Genomic DNA, 22513 nt, shown 5'->3' on the forward strand with positions numbered 1-22513 from the left:
TTTTGACTTGATTTTTTTCCCCTCTCTGTCTTGTGAGACCTTTTTCACAGAGACTTGAAGAGGTTTTATTCTGAGTTTAAGATGTACTAATAGTTTATTTATGAATAGCTCTCAAGCGCTCCATTTTTATGGCGACCCAACAGCTTAAATTGCACCTTTAGGAGGAGGCTATCTTCCTAATAATATAGGTAAAATTACATTTTATTAAGTGGCCAATATTTAACCATTTTTACCTCCAAAAAATTGCAACCTTGCTCGACTGAATACTTGACAAGGACAGAAATAGTAGCAGAGATTAGCATTATATGACACGTTAAAAATTGTCACTATTTCTTCCCAGGTGCATTAGATATCTTATAGCCTTGGAAAGCTCGAGGATATCCTGAAATAGAGACCTTCCTGGTCTAGCTTGTTCTCCTCTTCCAGTGGAATTCATGCCTCTGACATGCTGCCTGTGGCAGGAAACAGAGTTGAGGATTATTTTCATTATTAATAATGTTCTTAATTACTTTTGATATCCTATGTTTTCTGATGGGTTGTCATGTAGCTCTTTGCTCAGATCCGTCACATCTAGTTCCTTGGTATATTTTGTGTACTACTTGCAAGATCTCCCAAATTCTATATTAATCATCACCAGTGGTCTAGAATTCAGGCTCTGCTCCATAGCCATACCTGCTAACAGCTCTTAGAACTTTAAAAAAAAAAAAAAGATTGACGTCCTATATATTAAAGGTGCTAATAGTGTGCCTGGCATATAATAATGACCCACTAATTGCTAGTAGCATCTGGAATTGGAGTGGAAAGGGAAGGGCAATTTTTGAATTCCATCTCCTGCAGAAATGAACACTGCAGGGTGATATGTACAGGCACAGGATGACAGCAGGTGCCTTCATGCCAGCCGTCACCAGTGGGAGGGCAGAGTCTTACAGGATTGAGTATTGAGGCATTCTGCTTGGCTTTGCTTTCCAGGTTAGTGATGCTGCCAGGGTGTTTTGCACTTGTGTGCCGGTTATCCTTGGAATTGCAGGGTTGACGTCCACAGACAGACCGTTCATGGGCAGCCTGGAAGGACCATAGCTACAGATGATGGTAAATCGGCTGAAGCACAAAACTGCATTCAGAGGCTGCTATGAGGGAACTGGCCACCAAACCGGGGAGCAAGTTTAACTCTTGGCCTTCATCTGCAAATGATTCCCGTTACCCTGTTCCTTTCTATGTACTTGCTTTGTGGGTAAAATGATCTGTTCTAGTGGTATTGCCGAAGTGGAGGGTTTGCTGCCCTTGTGGAGTATATCAAAGATCTGCTGTTTTGTTTTCTATTGCGTATATACTCTGTCTCTTGAAGACCTTGCGTGGTTTATGGGTTTCAGGATGTAAATATGACAAAGCTACAGAAAGAACCAGGCTAAAAAGAGCACAGTGAGTCAGCGTCAGGCTTTTGAGTTGGTGAGCTGATAAGTGTAAGCTAACCCTTACCTCGTTGGCGACCTCTGTTGAGTGGGGAGTCTGCTCTTGTGTGCGCTGTGTTTGCTACGTGAGGAAGGACCACGCTGGCTTGTCACTTCTGTTTCTCCTTCCTCTAGAGCAGAGGCTGCAAGAGAGTATAGTCGTTATTCATCAAGGAATGAATGAGGCGACCAAGTTTTAGTTAGCTCTTGGGTGGAATTCTCTAGCAAGTATCCACAGTACCACTCTTCTCTGTTGGTTCAAGAAGCAGCCTCGCATTTGGGGTCCAGAAAGCAGGATTTTCTTGTTTAGGTTGGCGCCTGGGTTTGTCCCCTTCTCTGTAGGAAAAGCCAGGGTTTTCTGTGAAAAGTACTTGCTCCTTCTTAACGGAACTATTGGTCTGCTGTCTTAGGGTTTTTTATGTCACTTAGTAAAGGATAAAGGAGACTTTGACCAGAAATCTTTCGGGACGGGAAGTACTAATTCTAACAGGGTCAAAATGGATTCTAGCTACAAGGAACCCCCTCGTAGAGAGGCCATACTAGCATCATGCACTTTAGCGAGCTTCAGGGCATCTCATAACTCCCGAGTGATCCCTTTCAGGAGATGGCCAGTGATCTATAATATTCTGCCATTACGGAAGGGTATGAAGAAAGAGTCTTTTGAAGCTCTGGCTATATGAACTTCCAGACCCTTGGTCGAGGTCAGCCTATCTATGCCTCAGCATCTCTGTTGAGATAGTTACCCACCTTCCCATGTTCTCGAGGAGGAATTTGAAGCTTGAAGCAGTTAGTAATTTTGCTAGAGTCTTGTGGGTAGTCTGAGAGAGAGCCAGAATCCAGCGGGGAGAAGCCCAGAGTCTGTATTCTTCCAACAGATTATGGTCCTCTAATAATTGTGATGGGATACAGGTACCCGTGGGAGACGTAACCCATGGGAAGACGGCAGCAATCCCTCTGCCCTGTTGTGAATTAGTTTACCGCTGTCTTTTTAGAGTGAGCTTGCTGAGACCTAGGCCCGACATCAGGTGATAGAGAGGACCCAGAGTCTCCGTCTGGGCTTGAGGGGAAAGTCAGGAGCAAACGGAAGGCAGCCCAGGTAATAAGCTTGTCGAACTCTCTGCTTTGTCAGGGGCCAGCTCTACACATAGCCATGGGCATGTCATAGCCTTAGAAGTATAGTACAGGGATGTCCTGTCAAAAATGACAACACTGTAACAAAAACTGCTAGTTATGGGGCACTTAGGAAGCACCACGTATATATCCTCCACCACCCTGTGCAATGGGTGTTATAATGCTCATTCCACAGATCAGACCATGGAGGTAACTTAGTGGAGATCAGGGGCAGAATCAGGATTTGAGGCCAGGTTTGTCTGACTCAAAAACCTGGGATACATCCCTGAATGCCACTCCCTAGCCCTAATCACTTCCCTCTAGCATTTGGGTCCAGCTCCTAACTTGGAGGAGCTTAGGCTCCTCCCTTTGGGGAGTATTAGGAAGTTAGGCCACATTCCTCTGAAACCGGAGCAGGGAAAATGGTGTTGGCAATGGCGTGCTAGATAAACGCACCCAGGGACATCTGTGCGCCTTTCTGACCATGCCGATGCCCAGAGGACTTTTCCCCCTCATCCCTACAGAGCTCAGGTGTAAGCGTTTTTTATGGGAGCCTCCAGAGTAAGGACTGCTTTCTAGAATTTGAGCTATACCTCCCTTTCCAGATTTCTCTTTGTCTCGAGGGAAAAATCGAGAAGTCAGAGTGTAATAGGAAAATGAAATAGTCTAAGCATTTGGAAGCAAAGTGGAAAAAGATAATCACTGGAGGAATTTGAGATTCTTGTTTTCGATTGTTGTTTCTCCTTGAAAGGATTTTTTGTATCCATATGGACTTAGCCATGTGCCTTAACAGCAGAGAGACTCCTATAAAGTTTTTTTTTTTTAAGGAATTCTTGACAACATCTCAGCTGAAGTTATAAATATCATATACGATAAGGTGGATAACATTGCCAAATTAAAGGAAGGAGCTGGGCAAAGCACTAGCAAGAACAGACCTAGGAACCAAAGCCCCATCCAGCTCCCAAGTCCCACATTCTTCAGCTGTTTGAAAGGCACCAAGAAAGCGAGAGCTGGTATGAATGGCCAAAGCTGGGACACAGGACGTGGAACCCCTCGTGCTACTGGGCTAGGATGGCTTCTTGCATCAGCTAAGCTAGCCGCAGCTTGTGGCACTCACAAGGGGAGATGCTCTTGAATATCTCTCCACCTGAGATAATTCGAAGTACCACCATACATGACTCCCATTTCTGGGGTCTCCTAAAATGAAAACTATAATGTCTAGGCCCCACCAGCTCTGTCTCACGGGATTGTGTCTCCAGGACCACATTGTGGCCCACGAGCCTTGTGATCATGGGATGATGCTGGGCTCCAACACTGATGGAGGTGTCCAAAAAAAAAAAAAAAGTTCAGCTGGACAGATCCTGCATCAGGCCACGGCCTAGGAACAGAGGCAAGAGACATCACAGATGGGCATTTAGGAGAGTGTTCCCCCAAAGTTCATTTTGCTTTTTGATTTGGTTTCACGGTTGGATTTCTTTTTTTTTTTTCTTCCTCTTTTCTATTTTTATTTTTGGAAAGGGGCAGAGGTGGGAGTGTCAGAAAGGCACGGAGGCCTGTTGGATAGGAAGCAGACCTTCCTAGTACATGTGACCACAGATGCTGACCTTCCCTTCCCATCCCTCCCTGTCTCCATGCCCAGCCCAGATGTCACTGGAGCCCCCACATCAAGGATGCTGCTTGAGCCATCCCTGACACAAAATAGCCTGTCCTCAAGCTTTCAGATCAGAAGGGCTTGGTCTGGCTGCTGTTGCCCTGGTAATGGTTGGGGAGGTGACATGGTTCAAGGCTTCCCTAACACCTGGGAGGACCTCTGCCTTCTCTCTCCTGTCAGCTCTTGAATGTGGCCCCATGTGGCCGGCCCTCTGCTCTTGCTCAGTGTCCTGTCTCTTAGCTCTTGTCCTCTGCCACCTGGCTGCCAGCCATGTCAGCTCCCTTTTGGTTGCCAGAACGTGGTATGCTGCATCCTGCCTGGAAGCTTTTGAGTCTTAGATTCACTGGGTGTAGTGTGGTTTTTCTCCCCGCTCTGTGTCCAGCTAACTCAGGTCTCTGCTCAAATTTCCCATCAGTCAACAAAATCGTCCTGAATATCTGCGATGGGGTCCTCACTGTTCTGGGTGCCTGGGGCGACATCAGTGAATAGACCAACAAAAAGTCCTGTCTCTGAACCTACATGCTGTCTCTTCCTTGAGAAATTTTTACCTACCTACCATGCCCCTGGCTAGATCCGGTCTTCTGTACATGATAGATGTTGTCTATACTTACTTGTGCATTGACTTAATGCCCAGTGCCCTACACTAAACTTTAGGTTCTTTTGAGGTCAGGGATTATTCACCACTGTATACGCAGTACCGCACATTGCCTGACATCCAGTAGGTGCTCAGTGAATATGGGTCAAGGAATGGGTTAATAAGTGACAAGTAGCAGTGCCAGGTGTGAGGGTCACACTTTTGGAAGGAAGCTGTCTGAGCGGATGTATGGGGCTCATGAAGAAGCTGCACTGTGCTTTTAAAGTCCCCAGAACCTGGAGGTTCTTACTCAACCTTGTCTGCCATCTGGATCTTCCATTGCCTAGGCTTTAGGTATTTCATGACTTCTAGAAAATGGCTGTAACCGTGCCTGACTTGAGTGCAGCTGCTGTTTGCCTCTCTTCCCAGGATGGAGATCTCTAAGGGACCTGATGAGACACTCTTAACTCCTGAAAACTAGTGCCCCATTTACCTGTATGCCTGGAGCCCATCCTCCCCTTGGCCGTGGTGGTGCCCATAGAGATGGTCTTCGTTTGCATTAATCATTTTCATGCGCTTTGCACTCAGCTACACTGGTATTCAGAGAAAAATGCTGCCATGACAACTGCCACAACAGATGGTATTTGATCAGTCTCTAAGCTACCAAGGAGATCTACAACAGTTCTTTCAAGCTTTGCATATTTTACTTTATCATGAGACCCAGTCCAGCCTTAATCATGGTTGAAATGCAAAGTTTTCCATTTGCCTTCTGTCCCTCCCCCTTGTCTTTCCAGTTGTTTGGCATTTGTTTTGACTTTCCTCGCTCTCTGGCTGGCCTGGGTGGAGATGTGCTCTTGGAAGTGGGAAACAAAGACCACAGCAGACACAGTGCATGGAAGTTGCCTTGCATGTCTCCAGTTCCAAGGTGGTTGAGAAACGATTCACCTTTGGGTTGGAGATACCAGCTGAGACGGCAAGAGAGCCTCCATGGCAGCCTTTCTCTCCCAGATCTTCACAGATGCACATGGTGGAGGCCCTGTGTGGCCCCAAACAAAGGGAGGACTGGGAAATGCATCTTAGTCTTGTTTTTTCCCTTTACTCCACACGTGCCTTATCCAGCCCCTTTCTGCTCCCAGGGTCTCCAAGTTACATTGTGGTCCCACTTCTGGGCTTCCCCGCTCCACCCCAGCTGATGCTCCAAATTCCAGGAACTCCATCTCAGAGCTCCTGGACCCATTTCTACGGTAGCAACTATGACAGCCTTCTCACCCGGTGTGAAGTGCAGCTTTCCACCCCTGCTCAGCAACATTGGAATGTCCGGTTTTGCAAAGATTTTTTTTTTTTGGCTAATTTTGGAAAGTAGTTTATATTGGCTGCTATGTGTTAATGAACAACTTGGGTTGTATTTACATACTTTGCTGGTTAAGAGCCTTTCCCATCACTCTGTATCCCAGCTTTAACCAGATCTGCCTCTCACACTGCAGGTCTGGATTGCACATGAGCCATGAGCCTCATTAAAGATGGGCATGCGGACACCCTTGTGCTATGAGTGCCCGGGACATGCCCCTTACCTGGTGTGGTGGCAGTTTGCAGTTTCAACAGGGCAGGAGAATGAATTGTTTACCTGTATGGTACTGGAAGAAAACCTTAAGGTGAATTTTAATCACAAGAGAGGCTGGATCAAAGAAACATTCTCCCCTTCTGATCTCCTTCCAAGTGAAGCCAGGAGGTTGGAATGCACATCTGACCCTATTCTGCTTCCCAGCCCTGCTCTCTTCCTGGGGTGCAGATGAAAAGAGCGTGGGTCTCAGCAGCCTTGTCAGGAGTGATTTTTAACCTTAACAGAACATTATTAAAGAGTGGATTTGAGGCTTGAGGAATGTTTTTTGAACTCCTTCTGTGAGCAGAGAAATCATAGTGGAGGGGGAACAAATTCAAGGCGCTTGATGAGCTTATGAATCGTCTTTTAAATGATGACCCGAGTTCTTATTTTTAGTTTTAACATATTCCAGGAGTGCAACCCAGCCATCCAAATATTGCTCCCTGTTTTATCTCCTCTTTAGGAGAAAGCATTCTTGATGACCTTAAGCCTTCTCTCTTCGCCTAATGAAGATCCTGGTGCTTCCTTTGTTCATATGCTCTGATTCTCCCGGAGATGGATGTGAGTTGGGGGGTGTGTCTGGACCCTAAAGAGAAGGGTTATGTAAATGTGGGCTTCTGGACAGGGAGGAGGACTCTGCACCAACATGGTGAGAAGAATCGGACACAGTGCCTGGAACAGAGCAGACATCTACACAATTAATTATATTGATTGAATGACGAAAATCCTATAATGCAGGTTTCTCATCCCTAGCACTATTGACATTTGGGGTAGGATTTCCTGTTATGGGGGCCAGTCCTGTGCATTGTAGGATGTTTAGTAACCTCCTTGGCCTAACCCGCTAGATACCAGTGGCACCCCCACATCGTGATAACAGAATGTAGGCAGATGCCCCCTGGGGATGGCGAAACTATGGCCCCTTCTCTCCCACTCTCCCTGCCCTGTAGAGAACTGATCTAAATTATGAAATCTTTGAAAGCATGATAGGGATTTTCAAAAGCAACAGGAGGAAAAAGTAGTCTAGGTAACCTATTTAAACTTCTTCATTCCTTTACTAGAACTTAAATTAAAAGAAAGCTCAGTAGATGGCCAAATCGAAATGAACCAAGTGTTAGCCTTGCAGGAAGAAATGACCATGTACTTTAAGTGATAAATGTGTTGAATTGCTCCGTGAATGTGCCAAGTAAATGTGCTTTATGCCCTTTGGAAGGGAATTTCTATAGAATTACAGTGTTCTAGGAGAGCGGTGCTTTTCTTGAATATGTTGGTGGGTGTCTTTTTTTTTTTGTCTTTTTAATCAATGTCACTGTGCTGCACTGTTCTTGAAAACCTTAACCTGCCCATGCCTGCGCACCTGTGCTTGCCAGGATAAATACCAAGGGTACTATTTTTGATTTTACATTAACAGATTCAGCAGTGGTCAGCTTTCTCTTTTTCTCATTTTTTGTGGGGACCTAATTGCCAAAGCCTCACTAGTCCACCATGTGCAAGATCTACTGAAGAAAGTAGGGTAGGGTTATTCAAAGAAAAAGGTAGAAGAATTTTATAGTTCTATCATGATTTAAATATCCGTGCTTCTTTGTGGGGGCAACAAATCCTCTGGTGTGGTTTTGGTAGATTACCTTTGTGTACACTTGAGGAATTAAGGACCGATGGTTATTTTTAGCAAAAGCAGGGTTTTGTAATGGGGAAAGAGCATTTAGAGAGAGAATTTTCATTAGTTACAAATGTAAGCATATGCCTTCAGAACACCTTCCACGGGGCCCTCCTGGCCATTCTCTTCCTTCTTTCCCCTTCCTCTTCCCTCTAAGATGGTAGCACCTGGTTGTCACTGCCGTTGCTCTGATGTGGAAGGAAGGAAGAGTTAAAAGCAACCCCCCTTTGCACTCGCCTTGATAAGAAATGGCTTTCTGCAGTGGCGGCAGGCCTTGCTCATAGCATCAGCGTTGACTTAGTTTGCAGGAAATTGCATTTTGCCCCTTTGCCTGGAGATAAAACACCTCCCAGATGAGGATCTTTGAGGGAGAGCTGGAGGCTGGGAGTTGGGAACCTGTGCTAAAAGCTGCAAGGTTGGGGGTGTGTGGGTGGCTCAGTCTGTTAACCATCCAATTCTTGATTTTGGCTCAGGCCATGATCTCCTCCTGGTTCGTGAGATTGAGCCCTGCATGGAGCTCTGTGCTGACAGTATGAAGCCGGCTTGGGATTTTCTTTCTCCTTCTCTCTCTCTGCCCCTCCCCTGCTTCACTTGCTCTCAAAATAAATAAACTTAAAAAAAAAAAAAAAAAGGGTAGAGCAGTCTCAGGCTCCGGGTGTACTGGAGTCTGTAAAACCAGGGCAGTTTTATTCAGGTGGCCCATAGCTTAATGGAGTGCTCGGAAGGTCTGCAGACGAGGAGCAGAGAAGGAAGATGCCAGACGTGCGTTTCGGGAAGACTGCCTTGGAACCCTACTCTACTCGTGAGATCTCTTACACTGTAGACGCTTAGCTCTGTGCCTGGTGAAATAGCCTTCGGAATACCACTTGGGGGTGGGGGGAGCGGTCACAGGTACACTGTGAAAGATGGTCATTTATTTGAGATCCACTTTATGGGTTAAACACCTATTTGAGTTCATAAGAATGCTGATGGAGCCCAGGAAGTCGGGGGGCGGGGTGGGGGGGTGTGCTGTGGTGAGGAGGCTCTCCATTGTGGATTGCAAACTGCAGTTAGTTCAAAGATCCTTGTGCCAAGCCAAAAGCAGTTTCTTTTATTTATGGTCACCATTGACGTTAATCGAGCCTGAACATTTTCCTGTAGACTAAAAAATCATTAGCCCTGACAACTGAAGTCAAATCAGACCTTTGGGAATGACCTAATTGTTCTTTCCCGAGGGCTGGATGTTAGCTTGCCCTTGGCCGTGGCATCAGCCCTGCCAGGCCTGGGAGGCCTCCCAGACTGTGGCAGGTGGGTTCCTTCTTGTCACAGAAAACACAAAGGACAGAGGGGCTCGTTCTGTCACAGCCCTCCCTCGTCATCTGCAGTGCCTGGCGTCCTGAGAATTTTGTGAGTAAACGCAGCCCAGGGCCCTGCCGAAACTCCCGTTCACTGTTTTCCCATTTGACGGTGTGCTGCCTCCATGCTGGAAATTCCTCCCAGCTGCTGGTGGACGGGTGGGTCCGGTATCCCCCTTCGTCCCCACTCCGTTTTTCTGGCAGCTGCTCAAATTTTCAGGATAGCTGTAGTGACAGTGGTGAACATAGGGACTCATTCCACCCTGGTTATTTTTGGCAGCCCTGAGCAAGCCAGGGCCTCGACTTCTGGAGCTGTGTGGTTGGGATATTAGGTAACTTTTTCCTGTGCAAGTACAGACAGAGAGTCCTGACCCGCACCCGTCCCTCCGTCCGTCCATTCATCTGCCGTTTCCGAGTCGTTTTTGCTTGTTGTGAATCTTTGCAAATGCACCATGAACCCTCTCTCTGACATAGCCCTTTGTTCCTGATAAAAGATGGCTCTGGAGAAGGCTGAACGTTGATTGAGTGTATGTCGTTCTTTTTTTTTCCCCTTAGATTGAAAACATAGATGCCTGCTTGAATTTCCTGGCAGCTAAGGGAATAAACATCCAGGGGCTGTCTGCAGAAGGTGAGTCAGAGCGCTGGTTCTAAAGCTGCCTTCTCATCGTTAGAAGCGCCCACCTGTTGCTTACTGATGCCTTGAATACAGCTCAGCCCAGGGGTGCTTGTGGGCTCTTCTGCTTTTGTTTTCCTGTTGGTTTTAGGGCAGCTCAATGCTTGTCTAGACCGGAGGATGCCAGCTTTTTGACACATCCCGAATCACTCCAGGAACGTAGAGCCCACCATGCTGGCCGTGTCCGCCACACCGAGCGGGTACCAGCGGTGGAGCTGCTTCTCTGGAGAAGGGCTTAATCAAACAATACTGATCCGATTCACCCGGCTAGCAATTCAGTTAATTATCAAGCCAGGCCTTATCTGTGGGAGAGAGAACACTTAGCCACAGCACATATTTAAGTTGTACAGTTCCCAGGGAAAAACGCCCAATCCTTATCTCTGACTTTTATTAGAAGCAGCAGCAGCACTTTTCCTAGCTCAAAGAAAACCAAACCCCAAACACGTGATGCATTAATGAGATGCTGCGTTTTGACATCCCGATTAGTTTTTAATTAACTCCAATTGGGTGGCTAATTAGCACATTAGCTTGTGCTGGTGGTTTGCTATTCAATTAGGTATCGGTCTGGAGATGGCTGGTCCGAATTCTCAGCCGCCTCAGGCAACATCTCGCCCTGGAATCTTTTGCTCTCTCCTGTTTGTAAATACAAGCAGCTGCCAGCTCAGAAGCTGCCACAGGCCCCGGCATCCTCCCAAACTCCTTAGGCTGCACCTGCCTCCAGTTTTCCCAGAACAGGTAAAGCAGTTTGGGCTTCAGATGACACCACCTTTTCCCTAGCAAGGTTGCTGTTTGAAAAGATGCCTGGTAGCATCGACTCCGGTGGTCAGGGTGGGGAGGGGGGCGGGCAGTGAGGAAGGAAGCAGCCCAGTGGAGCAGGTAAGTTGGCCAGCGTGATCTGTTTGGGGCCCGTTCCTTGTCTTTGCCCTGCGGTGCAAGCTTGGTTTTCCGGGCTGTTGGAACTGTAGTCTCTTCCGGTATCGGGGCCGGGTGGCTACTCTTGGAGCCTCGTGGGCTTGTCGTTTCTGAACGCGACCTCTCCTATGCCGGGCCTGCCCCAGGTCAGGGATGGACACCCTCCTTCCAGAGGTCTCCATTGCTGCTGCTGGGTGGTCAGCACCAATCCCAGATCTGGCAGGGGTGGGGTGGTTGGAGGGTTCCTTCTCCCTGGGGAATGAGCTCTCCTCTGTGGGGAGGAGCTCCGGGCTGAATGAGTCTGGGCTTTGCGACACAAGTTGCCGGGGGGCGTGGGGGTGTTGGTGTTGGTGTGGTGTTTCCATGGGTAAGTACAGAGATGCAAATTGCCTTTCCAAGGGATATCACTTCCTTCTGGTTCAGAGTTCTTGTGCTAGCTGGTGGGTGTCTGGGACACACTCTTCATAGTTTGTGGAAGGAGTTGGACCCCGGGCCTCTGCCCACCGGCAGAGCATCAGCAGGGAGTTTCAGAGTCCTGCTCGGCAGAAAGGGCTCGAGGCAGTGGGGGAGGGGGTGGACTCTGTCTCCCGTGGCCTGGAGGTGACAGCCGGCCATCTATCTCTGCCTTGTCCTGCTGCCTTGTTTGTCCCTCTGCACCATCCTCTTTATACCTTCAGGCATAGATTATCTATTTCACATACTTGCTGAGTAAACAGGTGCTCCCAAAGCCTGTGCTCCCAAGGCTTTTCGATGCAGCAGCTCCAGCATTCACAACTGAACTGGGAAACCTTGGCTTAAAGAGATTGCAGGTGACAACCTCAAGGCCTGTAGCTAGTGAGCGGAAGACAGGGTGTGAGCCCAGGTCTGTGTGATTTCAGAACTCCTATTCATGGTGTCCTTTGAGACAGCAGATGGGTAAAGTCTAGGCATGTTGTGTACAGGTGAAAGAAATCAGAAAAGATTTAGAACTTTGTAGGCTGGAACGTCAGAAGATAATGTGCAGCCCACAGAGGCTGAGTATCATACAGATACTCTGCCCCCGCCTTGTCCACGTTAGTTTGTGGCCCTTGGGGGTCTCTGAGCCTAGAAGAGCACAGTGTAACCCGTGTGCTGAGGTATCAGTCATTGGGGCATACCTGTGAAGTGGGTTCATGGTGTTTCAGTAACCACCCCCAGCTGTGTGATGTCAACCCCCTCCATCTTTCCTGCTGTCGAGACTCACTTGCTGATGTCTTGGCCAGAATACATAACTTGTCAGTCATGGTTAGTTATTAGAACAGTTTTATGTCAGTGCTTATGACTCTTTTGTTTGTTTCTAAACTTTAATTTCAGACTCAAAGCTCTTTTTTCACCCCTGTGCCCCAGGGCAAGTGGGTTTAGAAGATTGAAGAGTGATGAGGGCCTAATGACTTCTTTGCCTCCCCTCCTTCCTTCGCCTGAGCCTCCAGGATGGGACAGAGAGAGCAGGCAGAATTCTGCTGAAGTTGCTGCCATTTTCTTGGGTGGCCATAATCGCCACTGTCCCCACGTGGGAATCTCTGCATGCCCCACTAACCATGGACTTGATCCCCTGCTGCTCCCAGGACATTAGGAGCCTTTCTTGAGATTTGCCCGGCAATTCTGGCTCACTCTCAATGGGTAGCATTTATGTTCCATCCCCCTGATTCAGGCCTTCATTGTCCCCACCTAAGGTGGTCTCAGTGAGACCGTAGACCTCAGTCTCATCATCCCTGTATTCTGCACTGTAGAACCGGCAGGAAGGCGTGGACACCATCTTCCACTTGCAGTAGGTGGAACGGTCTTTCTGTCACCTGGAAGCCCCCACCATACACTTTCTCTCCCAACTCTTTCATCCCCAACTTAGTGGCCAAGAGGCAGGTCTGCCAAGTCTGTGCTGAGTAGATGTCCAATTGGGGACCGGAATGCAGCACCCGACTTGGAGTGATTTTCTTGGTGCCTCCTTTGTCTTCAAGGAGCACAGGGACCCCACCTTCTTGTTCTTTGGTGAGGGGAGGAAATGACCGGTCTCTGTGATCATCAGACATTACAACTCTCCCCCACTCTGTGATACTTTCTCATCTAGATCTTGGGGTTTTTGTTTTTGTTGGTTTTTTTTGTTTTTGTTTGTCCATCGAGGCATTTTATTTGCACATATATATTACATCCTTAGAAAAAGAATCCCAGGATTTTCCCTCCTGTATTCTCATCTTGCTTCTTCCTGGTCCATGATGCCCGGTGAGATGGTCAGTATCATGAAACCAAACTGGTGGGACAGAAGCAGATTATTCCGCCATTTTTCTAGATCTTTAAGTTGCACATCCAATTTGGGGCCGATCACTCCACTCTTGTTTAACCTGCGTGTGAGGTTCACAGCCATTTCTCCGGCTCTGTGATCATCAACGATTTGAAATTGGCCAACGCAACCGTGCTTCGTCATCAACCGTGTTTGTCAGCTGGACGATGACTTTGGAGCGTGGCGCAATAAGAACCTGGCATCTGCCTCTCTCTTCAGCATTGTTAACGTTCTTGAGAACATCTGCCAGGACATTAATGCATGCCATGTGGCAGCACGGAAATATGGCAGGAGTCCTCGAGATCTTCTTACACTGACTCTTGGGGTTGGGCGATGATCATGGTGTTTGGTAGTAAGACTGATTCTGGACTCATGCAGTCTTGTGGGAAGGTAACTGGCCCCAACTTTTGTCAGCTCCTTAAACTTACAAAGCAAGGGTACTTAGAGACTTTTATCCTCAAATGGGCCTTATTTACAATTTGAGGGTTACAGGAAACCTCACTCGACATACTGTTAAATTATAGGAATAGAAGCCATTTGTGGAGAACCCACCATGTATCAGTCACTGAGCTAAGTGCTGTGTACATGTTGTATATCTTTTTTTAATTCCCTCAGCAACTTTTTGAAATCAATAATCGTACTATCCCCATCGTCTACAGATGAGGAAACTAAGGCCCAGAGAGATTGAAGTTCCACGTGGGAAAAGGGAGGCCCACTTAGGAGTGACTAAGCTACTCACGTCAGTTTCAGAGACCTGGTATTTTCTGCTACTCCCCACTGCCCACACTTCTAACCACCTGCATAATTAACTAGAAAAGCATTATACTGTGTAAAGAAATAATGCAGTTGTAATGCTTTTTGTTTTCCTTTTGAAGACTATTGAGTGCCCCGAGGCTCCTCCTCTGATGAGAACCATCAGCGGTTGGAAAGCCCCATAGGTACTTCTCTGCCCTTTACCAGTGACTAAAGCAGGGTTTGGAACCCCGGGAGGGTTTAGGTACCTGCCCTTGAAACATCCCAGCAGACCATGCCCTGCCCCAGCCTGCCTGTTAGAGGACCACAGAGAGCTTGGTTCCAGAGTAGATCCCCATGGAGACACTGCTGGTTTGGAGCACTTCCCCTGGACTAGGCCCTCCTACCCCCTCTGTGTTCCAGAAGGTTGGGCCCATCTGTTTGCTCTTGGAAACCTGCTGGAATCCTGTGAGCTTGGGCCTCACCCTAAGCTGGGTGATGTTCAAGATCCCTTGAACCCCCTCCCCAGCACACACTCCACCTGTCATGACTGTCTGTAAACCCGTCCTGTGAGGAAGGATGGCCTTTATCCTTAGGAGTTTCGACAACACCTGTCCCGGAGCCCATCCTCCTATCACGGAGAAGGTCTGGGGATGAGGCATATCCTATTTAGTTCAGCAAACGTTTGCTGGGCACATCCTGTATGCCAGGCATAGTGTCAGTCGTACAGAATGAACTTTAATTTCAATTAGTAGGAGAGTTGTGCTAATGGTATGTTCAAGAGCTGAGCAGTACGTGCACAGTAGTGCCCAAAGAAGGGCAGTGATTAGCCCTCTGAGGCGGTCAGGGGGCTTTACAGAGGCAGTGGCATTAACCCCTGGGCTTTACAGGATAAATAGGCATTCACCAGACAGGAAAGGCAGGTAGAGGGAAATCGAGACAGAAGACGAAGCATGAGTGATATGACAGGAGCAAAGACTAGCTCTTTATCAACCTTGTGGAGTAGAGAGACAGAGGCAGGAAGATCCTTCCAGGCGCCTCCAGGAAGGAGTGTATGCTTTTGGAGTGAAATTGCTTGCTGACTTGATGAGCTCAGACCCGGTTTGGCCAGAAACCTAGATGCTGAGCTTGTCCCCCTTTTATTCTGAGCCAGAGAGCAGAAGGTCTTTCTGGACCGTTAGGAGAAAAGCAGCAGGTTGATTGTTTCCGTTTCCTCCTACCCACATTACCTGTTTGGCAGTGAGTGGGACCGATTGTGTCACTCACCCCCTCGTCCCACTTCCCCGGTCAGGAAGCCTGTGACTGGCTTGGTGAGCAGTACACAGGAGGGCTGCAGGAATCGGGTGGGAAGTTATGTGGTGAATGTCGGTTATGCAGATGGCCACAGGATCCACGTCCCGAATCAGCTGGGTGAGCCTTAACAGCCCTGTGGTTTAAGGGAACTGGTTAGGAATTCTGACTCTGCGGTCTGGTCCAAGGTAGCCCTCCCTTTGGCTCCCCATCAGTCCCTTTTTCCAAAGCAGATTTCTTCGTATTAGAGTATTCCAGTGTTTGTGCCTTTGTAAACCAGGCCTGAGATTTCTCTTCAATAATGTTGCAAGCAGAGAACTCTGTTCTTCCTACCCTTTCCTGCCCAACATCTCCTACCACATCTGTGCAGATTTGTACCAGCCCGGGGGAGCAAAGAAATCAGCCAGTACCCAAGGGAATTAAGAGTCAAGGCGATACTGAATCCTAATGGAAATGGAAAAATGGTCTGTGCAGTTTATTCATTAGACATGGGCGTGGCCACAAGCAGAGAAATGCAGTCAGGGTTCTCATGCTGGTTTAGATACTAGCTAGCTAGTGTCAGTTCTAGCTAGGTCTACGGGTTTGTTTTCTTCTTCTTTCTCTAGAAATCAAGAGAGTAAGGATAGTTGATCAGACACAAAATGATACTCTTTTTCCAAACCTTGGGAAATGTCAGGAGGGAAACATTTTTGTGGGCTGATGGATTTTTTTAGACTGCCAGTGCAGCCGGCTTACTTAGGAGGCCTCCTAGAACACAGACGCATGCCACTTGGAAATGTGGAAAGGATACAATTCTAGCTATTTTGGATACTGTCTGTTATAGACCACCCATGGCATACACTGTGTGGCTTCCAACCCCAAACAGCGCATTTACCACTCTCTAGTTTTTGTGCTCTGAAAAGAAAATTACAGTCCAGACGTCCACCAACTGGTGAACGGATAAACACGGCGTGGTGCATCCATACAATAGGGTATTACTCAGCAATGCCAAGAAACAAGCCAGTGAGAACTGCTCTACCACGGAGCAACCTTCAAAACGTGCGAAGTTGAAAGCAGCTGCGTGCAAAGGGCTACATGTTACATGGTTCCATTTATAGGGAATGTCTAAAAGAGCCCAACCTTGTAGAAACAGAAAGCAGATTCAACATCACCTGGGAATGGGTTTGCGAGTTGATTGCAGATAAGCATGAGGACCCTTTTCAGGGTGACGGAAATAGTGTAAGATTAGAATTTATGGAATTTACTGAAAATCATTCTACACTTTTATGGATGCAGATTACGCTTCAGTAAGGCCGTTTGAAGAACCGGAAGCTCACCATCGACTTTCCTCTAATAGGAGATTATTCACGATTAATTTCCTTCTTGAAGCCTGTCACTGCGGCATCAAGGAGGGAGGAGCAGGGAGGATGGACAGCTTCGTAGGCTTCCTTTAGGGGCAGAGCCCAGTGGTGGGTTCTGAGGAGACTAGAGGTAGAGTGGCTATATTTTTGGAAAAGGAGAAGTAGAGTCAGGCAGTGTCCTGGGTGTTTTGTACTCATTTCCCCATTTAATGTTCACTTAATTCTAACAACCCTGTGTAAAAGGTGCAGCGGGGCCTATGCCCATTTTAAAGATAAAGAGTGAGGCTCAGAGAGCTTAAGTCTTCCGAAAACTCAGTCTGTACATGAACCGTAGACATTCCAACCCAGGTTTTCCTGGCTCTAGAAAGAAATCCGTGATCTTTGTAATAAAAATGCTCCCTCCTAAGAAGTATATTTGCAGGAGAACTGTGCTCTTTGACAGAACGTTTGAGGGAAAAATGCTGAGATATGAATAGGAAGTGACTTCGCAACCACAGTAGGTAGAGAATATGACAGAGCTGTCTCCATTTGCCCTGGGTTGGGCTGGTCTGTTATGAGGTGCTCATGTGGACATGCCTGCCTCTTGCAAGGGACAAACTGTCAGCCCCGGGATGTGCTGAATTTTTAGTTCCTCCCTCCCTCCTTTGTTTTTTCTTCCATGGGTCAAAAAAAAAAAGTATTGTGGAATGTTTGGCACATTCCATAATAGAACACTTACAGAAGAATAAAGAATACTTAGATGCCCACCAGCTAGCTTAATAAATAAAACATTAGCCGGTGCACTTTTAAGTTTACCACATATGATGGGTATACAAGTAAGCCAAGTTACACAGTGTTGGGAGACTGGGCTTTGTGCTGAAAAAACTAGATTCAAATCGCAAACCCCAGCTCCAGCGTTTATTCCCTTGGAGAGGTCATAAGGTTTTATGAGCCTCTGTTTCTCTTATAAAGGGGAACAATAATATTCACTCCCCAGGTTGTAGGGATTGAGTGAACTCATGTACATAAAGAGCTTAACCTGATACGTACTAATTAGTAGCAGTCCTTGTTATTACAAACCTAATAACGTGACAATTATAAAAGGCACTAAAAGCAAGTCTTACATAGATTTCACCAATCTCCATGATTAGCTCTACCTTCCCCCTCCCTTGAATATGATTTTTTTTTAATTTTTTTAATGTTTGTTTATTTTTGAGACAGACAGAGACAGAACATGAATGGGGGAGGGTCAGAGAGAGAGAGGGAGACACAGAATCTGAAGCAGGCTCCAGGCTCTGAGCTGTCAGCCCAGAGCCCGACGTGGGGCTCGAACTCACGGACTGTGAGATCATGACCTGAGCCAAACTCGGACGGTTAACCGACTGAGCCACCCAGGCGCCCCTCCCTTGAATTTGATTTTGAGGGGAAATTATTTCCCAACTCTCATCAGTGCCCAGCTGGGTGACCACGGGAGTGTCACTTCACCCTCCAGAGCCAACTGATTCATCCCGTCCAAACCTCACATTCTGTGACCCTGATGTGTTTGTAGGAACATTTAGAAGCAGAAACCGAGCAAGCCACAGGGGTGTGTGTGCTGCTTTTTTTGGTTTCCTTAGCATGGAGAAGGAAACAGCACAGAAGGGTTAAAGCTGAACTACTTTCAGAAACGGGGGGTGCGGGGGGAGCTCACTCAGATCTATGGGGCTTTCTCGCCATATTGCACGTGACAGTTTATAAGCCTCCTCCTTGGCCAGATCAATCCTGGCTTACACCTGTGCTGACACAATTAAAAGCTTCCCCCTTTCACTCTCAAAAACTATCATGGATTGCATGGTAAGTTATAAGATGACCTTAGTAAAGCCATGTCTAAGGCATATGGATTGGGACCTGTATGGCAATCTCCTGTAGGATTCTGGGAGCTCCAGTTATTCGTAACCAAGACCAGTGAAGGACTTCACTGTTCGCGGCTTGCTTTCACAGATACGCTCTTACTGGATCCGAGAGCAACCTTGTGTGATGGGGCAAGCTGCGTCCATAAGGCCAGTGAGGCCCAGGGATGAAGTGACTTCCCAGAGTTGCACAGCTAGTACATACTGGAGTCCAGACTGGAACCCACGTCTTTGCATCATCAGTTGCAATCTCTGTGTCTTCAGAGTCTGGCAGTCATTCAGCCTGGCCTCATCGTCACGCCCAGGGCACTGGCAGGCACGCAGGGAATGGGCTTGTTTCTGAAAGGACCCCATTCATACCCTCTGCCCAGCAACTGCTGCCGGAGGAAACCTGTGCTCCTTTATCAGCAGTCTCTTCCTTGCCTGGGGCTAACCTGGACATGGGCATTCCCCAAACAGGAGATACTCTTCTTCCTCCACCCCCCTGACCAGTTGAGAGAAGGAAATTGAGCCTTAGGTTGACACAAAGCAGAGGGAGCCCCTAAAATTCCTTCTTCCTGTCCCTCAGGCTGGGTGGCCCTATTACCTCACCCTCAGGATCAATTCAGACCCCAGCCATTGGATCTGGTGTTAAGAGAACATAAAAGGAGGGATTCCCCAAGGAGAAACACCTTCGACCCATAGCTTCTGCCTGTGAATAAATATTTTATTCCTTCCCTGCAGCTTTTTATGCATGCCTTGAGGCAAATGCATTTTAACATCTAAAAAATCCTGTCTGGAATAAAAATGTTCTCACCCCCACTCTGCTTTCATTTTTTTTAATACATTATTTTTTGTGTGCGTTCTCTGTGAAAGCAAGTCCTATCCCCCACCCGTGCGAAATTAAAGTTAGTGATTCAGTAGACGAGAGGGACACAGAGCCGTGTGTCCGGGGGCAGGGCGGTCGGGGAGAGCAGAGGGAGGATGGTGGAGGGGGGCAGGAGCCGCCTGGCACTCACACGTGGCTGACGGCACAGAGCACAGACTTGGCTGAGCTCTCGAGTGGAGACCCATGAATCTCCCCCAGCGCCCGAGAGCACCTCTGTCCCGGATTGGTTGCTTTGCCTGAGAACAAGCACAGTCTTGCTCGGGACTCGGACTTTTTTTGGCTGTGTCCTTGCTGAGAATTTCCTCCTGGCACTTGCCAGACATCCAGCTGAAACTTGCCTGGCGTATCCGCTCTAATCCCAGTGGGGGAGAGGGAGCTAATTTCTTTGTGGCTGAGGCCCGACTCTGATCGACGGTGATGGCGATGAAGTGTGCAGGAACTCGGTCCTATCCTCGAGAAGCTAGGCTTGTGAGCAAGAAAGGGCTCCCAGGATGGGACTCCTTCTCTAAAAGAATTTCTTTATTGTCTTGCAGAAATCAGGAATGGCAACCTCAAGGCCATCCTAGGCCTCTTCTTCAGCCTGTCCCGGTACAAACAGCAGCAGCAGCAGCCCCAGAAGCAGCACCTCCCTGCTCCACTGCCGCCTGCCGCGTCCCAGGCGGCCGGGGCCCCCTCCCAGTGCCAGGCTGGCACTCTTCAGCAACAGGTGCCGGCCACTCCCCAAGCCCCGGGCCAGCCTCTCCAGCCAGCGCCACATCAGCAGTCAAAAGCACAAGCTGAAATGCAGTCCAGGTGGGGGCTCCTTGCCAACGGATAATTCTGTTTTTCGTGGGTCCTCCTCCACACTGGCCGAATGCTAGCCTAGGCGAATGCCTTTTCGTTTGGGCCTCTTCAGGGCTGAGAACTACTGGTGGCGGGGGATTAGCATGACCTTGAAATAGATGCGGCGGGCTGCCTCCTGTGCCTGGCGGAGATGTGTGCTTTTATAGGTCACGATGGCCAGCGGCCAGAGCTAATTAGCTGCTCTGACCTATTATGCACATGCTCCTGTGCAAGAAACGGCCCCGAAAATAGACTTCAGACTTGCTTTGCATGTTCGCCTACAGGCTGGGTATTCGATGTCATATGTGTGAGTCGTTTTACTTAGCGGAGGTTAGAGTTCTGCAGCAGACGCCTCTGCTTCACCAGAGAAGAGATAGCAAGAACACAGAAGGAAGATGGCAGATGCCTAGCAAGGAAGGGGGCAGCCGCCTTCCCCGAGAGGGCCCACAACTGGGTTCTGTTAACCTTAAAGGGCTGGCAGCAGCCTCAGGGGTGGTCCTCAGTGTTACAGGATTAGGGCTCAGGTTTGGTTGATGCTCCCAGGGGGACCGATGCTTGCTAGCGGGACTTGCTGTAGGGTGACGTGTAAGCAGAGCATCAGGGCACTTACGTCCACTGTGTTACAGGGGGCATAGGTGTATTCCTGAACAGCTCTGCAGAAGATCGCCTTGTAAAACCTGCATTTTAATGGCAGGGGCATGGAGGAAGGAGGGGATTAGGAACTAGAAAGATTTTTTTTTAATGTTTGTGTATTTATTTTTAACTTTATTTTGAGAAGAGGGAGAGAAAGCCTGCATGTGTGAGGAGGGGACAGGCAGAGAGAGAGAATCCCAAGCAGGCTCTGCCCTATCAGTGAAGAGCCCGATGTGGGGCTCAAACCCACAAACCATGAGACCATGACCTGAGCTGAAGAGTCAGACGCTTCACTGACTGAGCCACCCATGCACCCCTATTTATTTATTTTTGGGAGAGAGGAAGCAGGGGAGGGGCGGGGGGGGGGGAGAGAGAGAATCCCAAGCAGGTTCTACACTGTAAGCTCAGAGCCCGATGTGGGACTTGAACTCAGGAGCTGTGAGATCTTGACCTGAGCTGAAATCAATAGTCCAGCGCTTAACCAGCTGAGCCACCAGCTGCCCCAGGAACTAGAAAGTTTTTGACTCCTAGTCAAAACTGTGTGGAGAAAAGTCCACAGTAATTGTCGTTTAAAGGTGTACACCTTTTGTTATCAAACCTGGATGTCACTAATGAAATTGATTGCTTGATTTCATTTACTATGTGCTAAAGAGTAATGGCTTTTCCTTTCCAGGCCCCCAAAGCACCAGCATTAATAATCACTAGGCTTAGCAGCCCATTGTAGTTGGGCAAAGCACAGAGTGGTTCACACAAGAGAGGTGCCTTATAGTTGGTTGCAGCATCTTCCTCCCCGCGAGAAGGGCTATTTCCCATTCATGATGGTGTTAAAACCAACGTGATGGATGTGCTGTCCATCAGATCCCCTAATTAATTGTCTAATTATATCCAATTTACATTATGGAAATTTGTAGACTAGCAGAAATGCCTGGACTAGTGGTGAAGAACAGCCAGCCAGGCAGCAAGCCTTGGCACCCCTCCCCTGAAGAAGCACCAGAGTGAGAGCCACTCTCTGATCAGAGGTCCCTGATGGCCCTGGGTGATTGAATGATCAGGGTATCATTTCCCACACTATGTTCTACAGAGTGGTTATTCCCTTGATGGTAACTTGCTAGGGAAAGGGTTTCATAGGGGGAAAAGTTGGTAAATAATCTGGGTTGGGTTGTTAGAACTGTTCATACAGACAGGTCTACTCAGATCCTTGCATCTGCCATATGCATTCATTTATTTATTTTTAGTGTCTGAATGCCTTCTGTGTGCCAGGCACTGTTTTAGGCACTTGGGGTTCACGGATGAATGAGATTACCAGTGTGCCCGCTCGCTGCCTTCTACTGGAGGACGAAGGCAAATAAACAGGGAAGAGAAATATCAGATAGTGGTATTACAATAAGATGATGGGATTCAGAAGGATTAGGTTGATAGGTTGGACTGATAGGAAATTCTTTCTGGGGATATGATACCAAAGTGAAGATAGAAATGACACTGAGCAAACCATGTAAAATTTAGGTGTAGAATAGATCAGCCAGAGGAAGCAGCTGGTGCAAAGGCCCTGTGGTGTAAGAGTATGCTTGGAAGGTTGGAGGACCAGAAAGAAGGCTGGTGTGGCTGGAGTTTAGTAGGTGAGGGGAGGTGGGAAATGATAAGGTACCTGTAAGCAAAGCCTCTTGTTTCCATGGTAGACAGTGTGACCGATGGCCCCTGGAGTTGCATAGTG

The 22513-nt window shown here is 47.9% G+C and overlaps 1 protein-coding gene and 1 pseudogene across 16 annotated transcripts in view; one reads left to right on the forward strand and one right to left on the reverse strand.

Moving 5' to 3' along the window:
- The window catches only part of NAV2 (neuron navigator 2), a 742802-nt gene that overhangs the window by 494214 nt on the left and 226075 nt on the right, over positions 1-22513 (forward strand). For all 16 annotated transcript variants that reach the window (XM_023239646.2, XM_045039059.1, XM_019812168.3 and 13 more), the window contains 2 exons: positions 9927-9999; positions 19881-20139. In XM_023239646.2, the coding sequence (XP_023095414.2) occupies positions 9927-9999; positions 19881-20139 (332 nt within the window). The remainder of the gene's footprint in view (positions 1-9926; positions 10000-19880; positions 20140-22513) is intronic.
- LOC123380533 lies at positions 13123-13578 on the reverse strand (annotated as a pseudogene).

Source organism: Felis catus, chromosome D1, assembly GCF_018350175.1.
Source record: "Felis catus isolate Fca126 chromosome D1, F.catus_Fca126_mat1.0, whole genome shotgun sequence".
In the NCBI taxonomy this organism is placed as follows: domain Eukaryota; kingdom Metazoa; phylum Chordata; class Mammalia; order Carnivora; family Felidae; genus Felis; species Felis catus.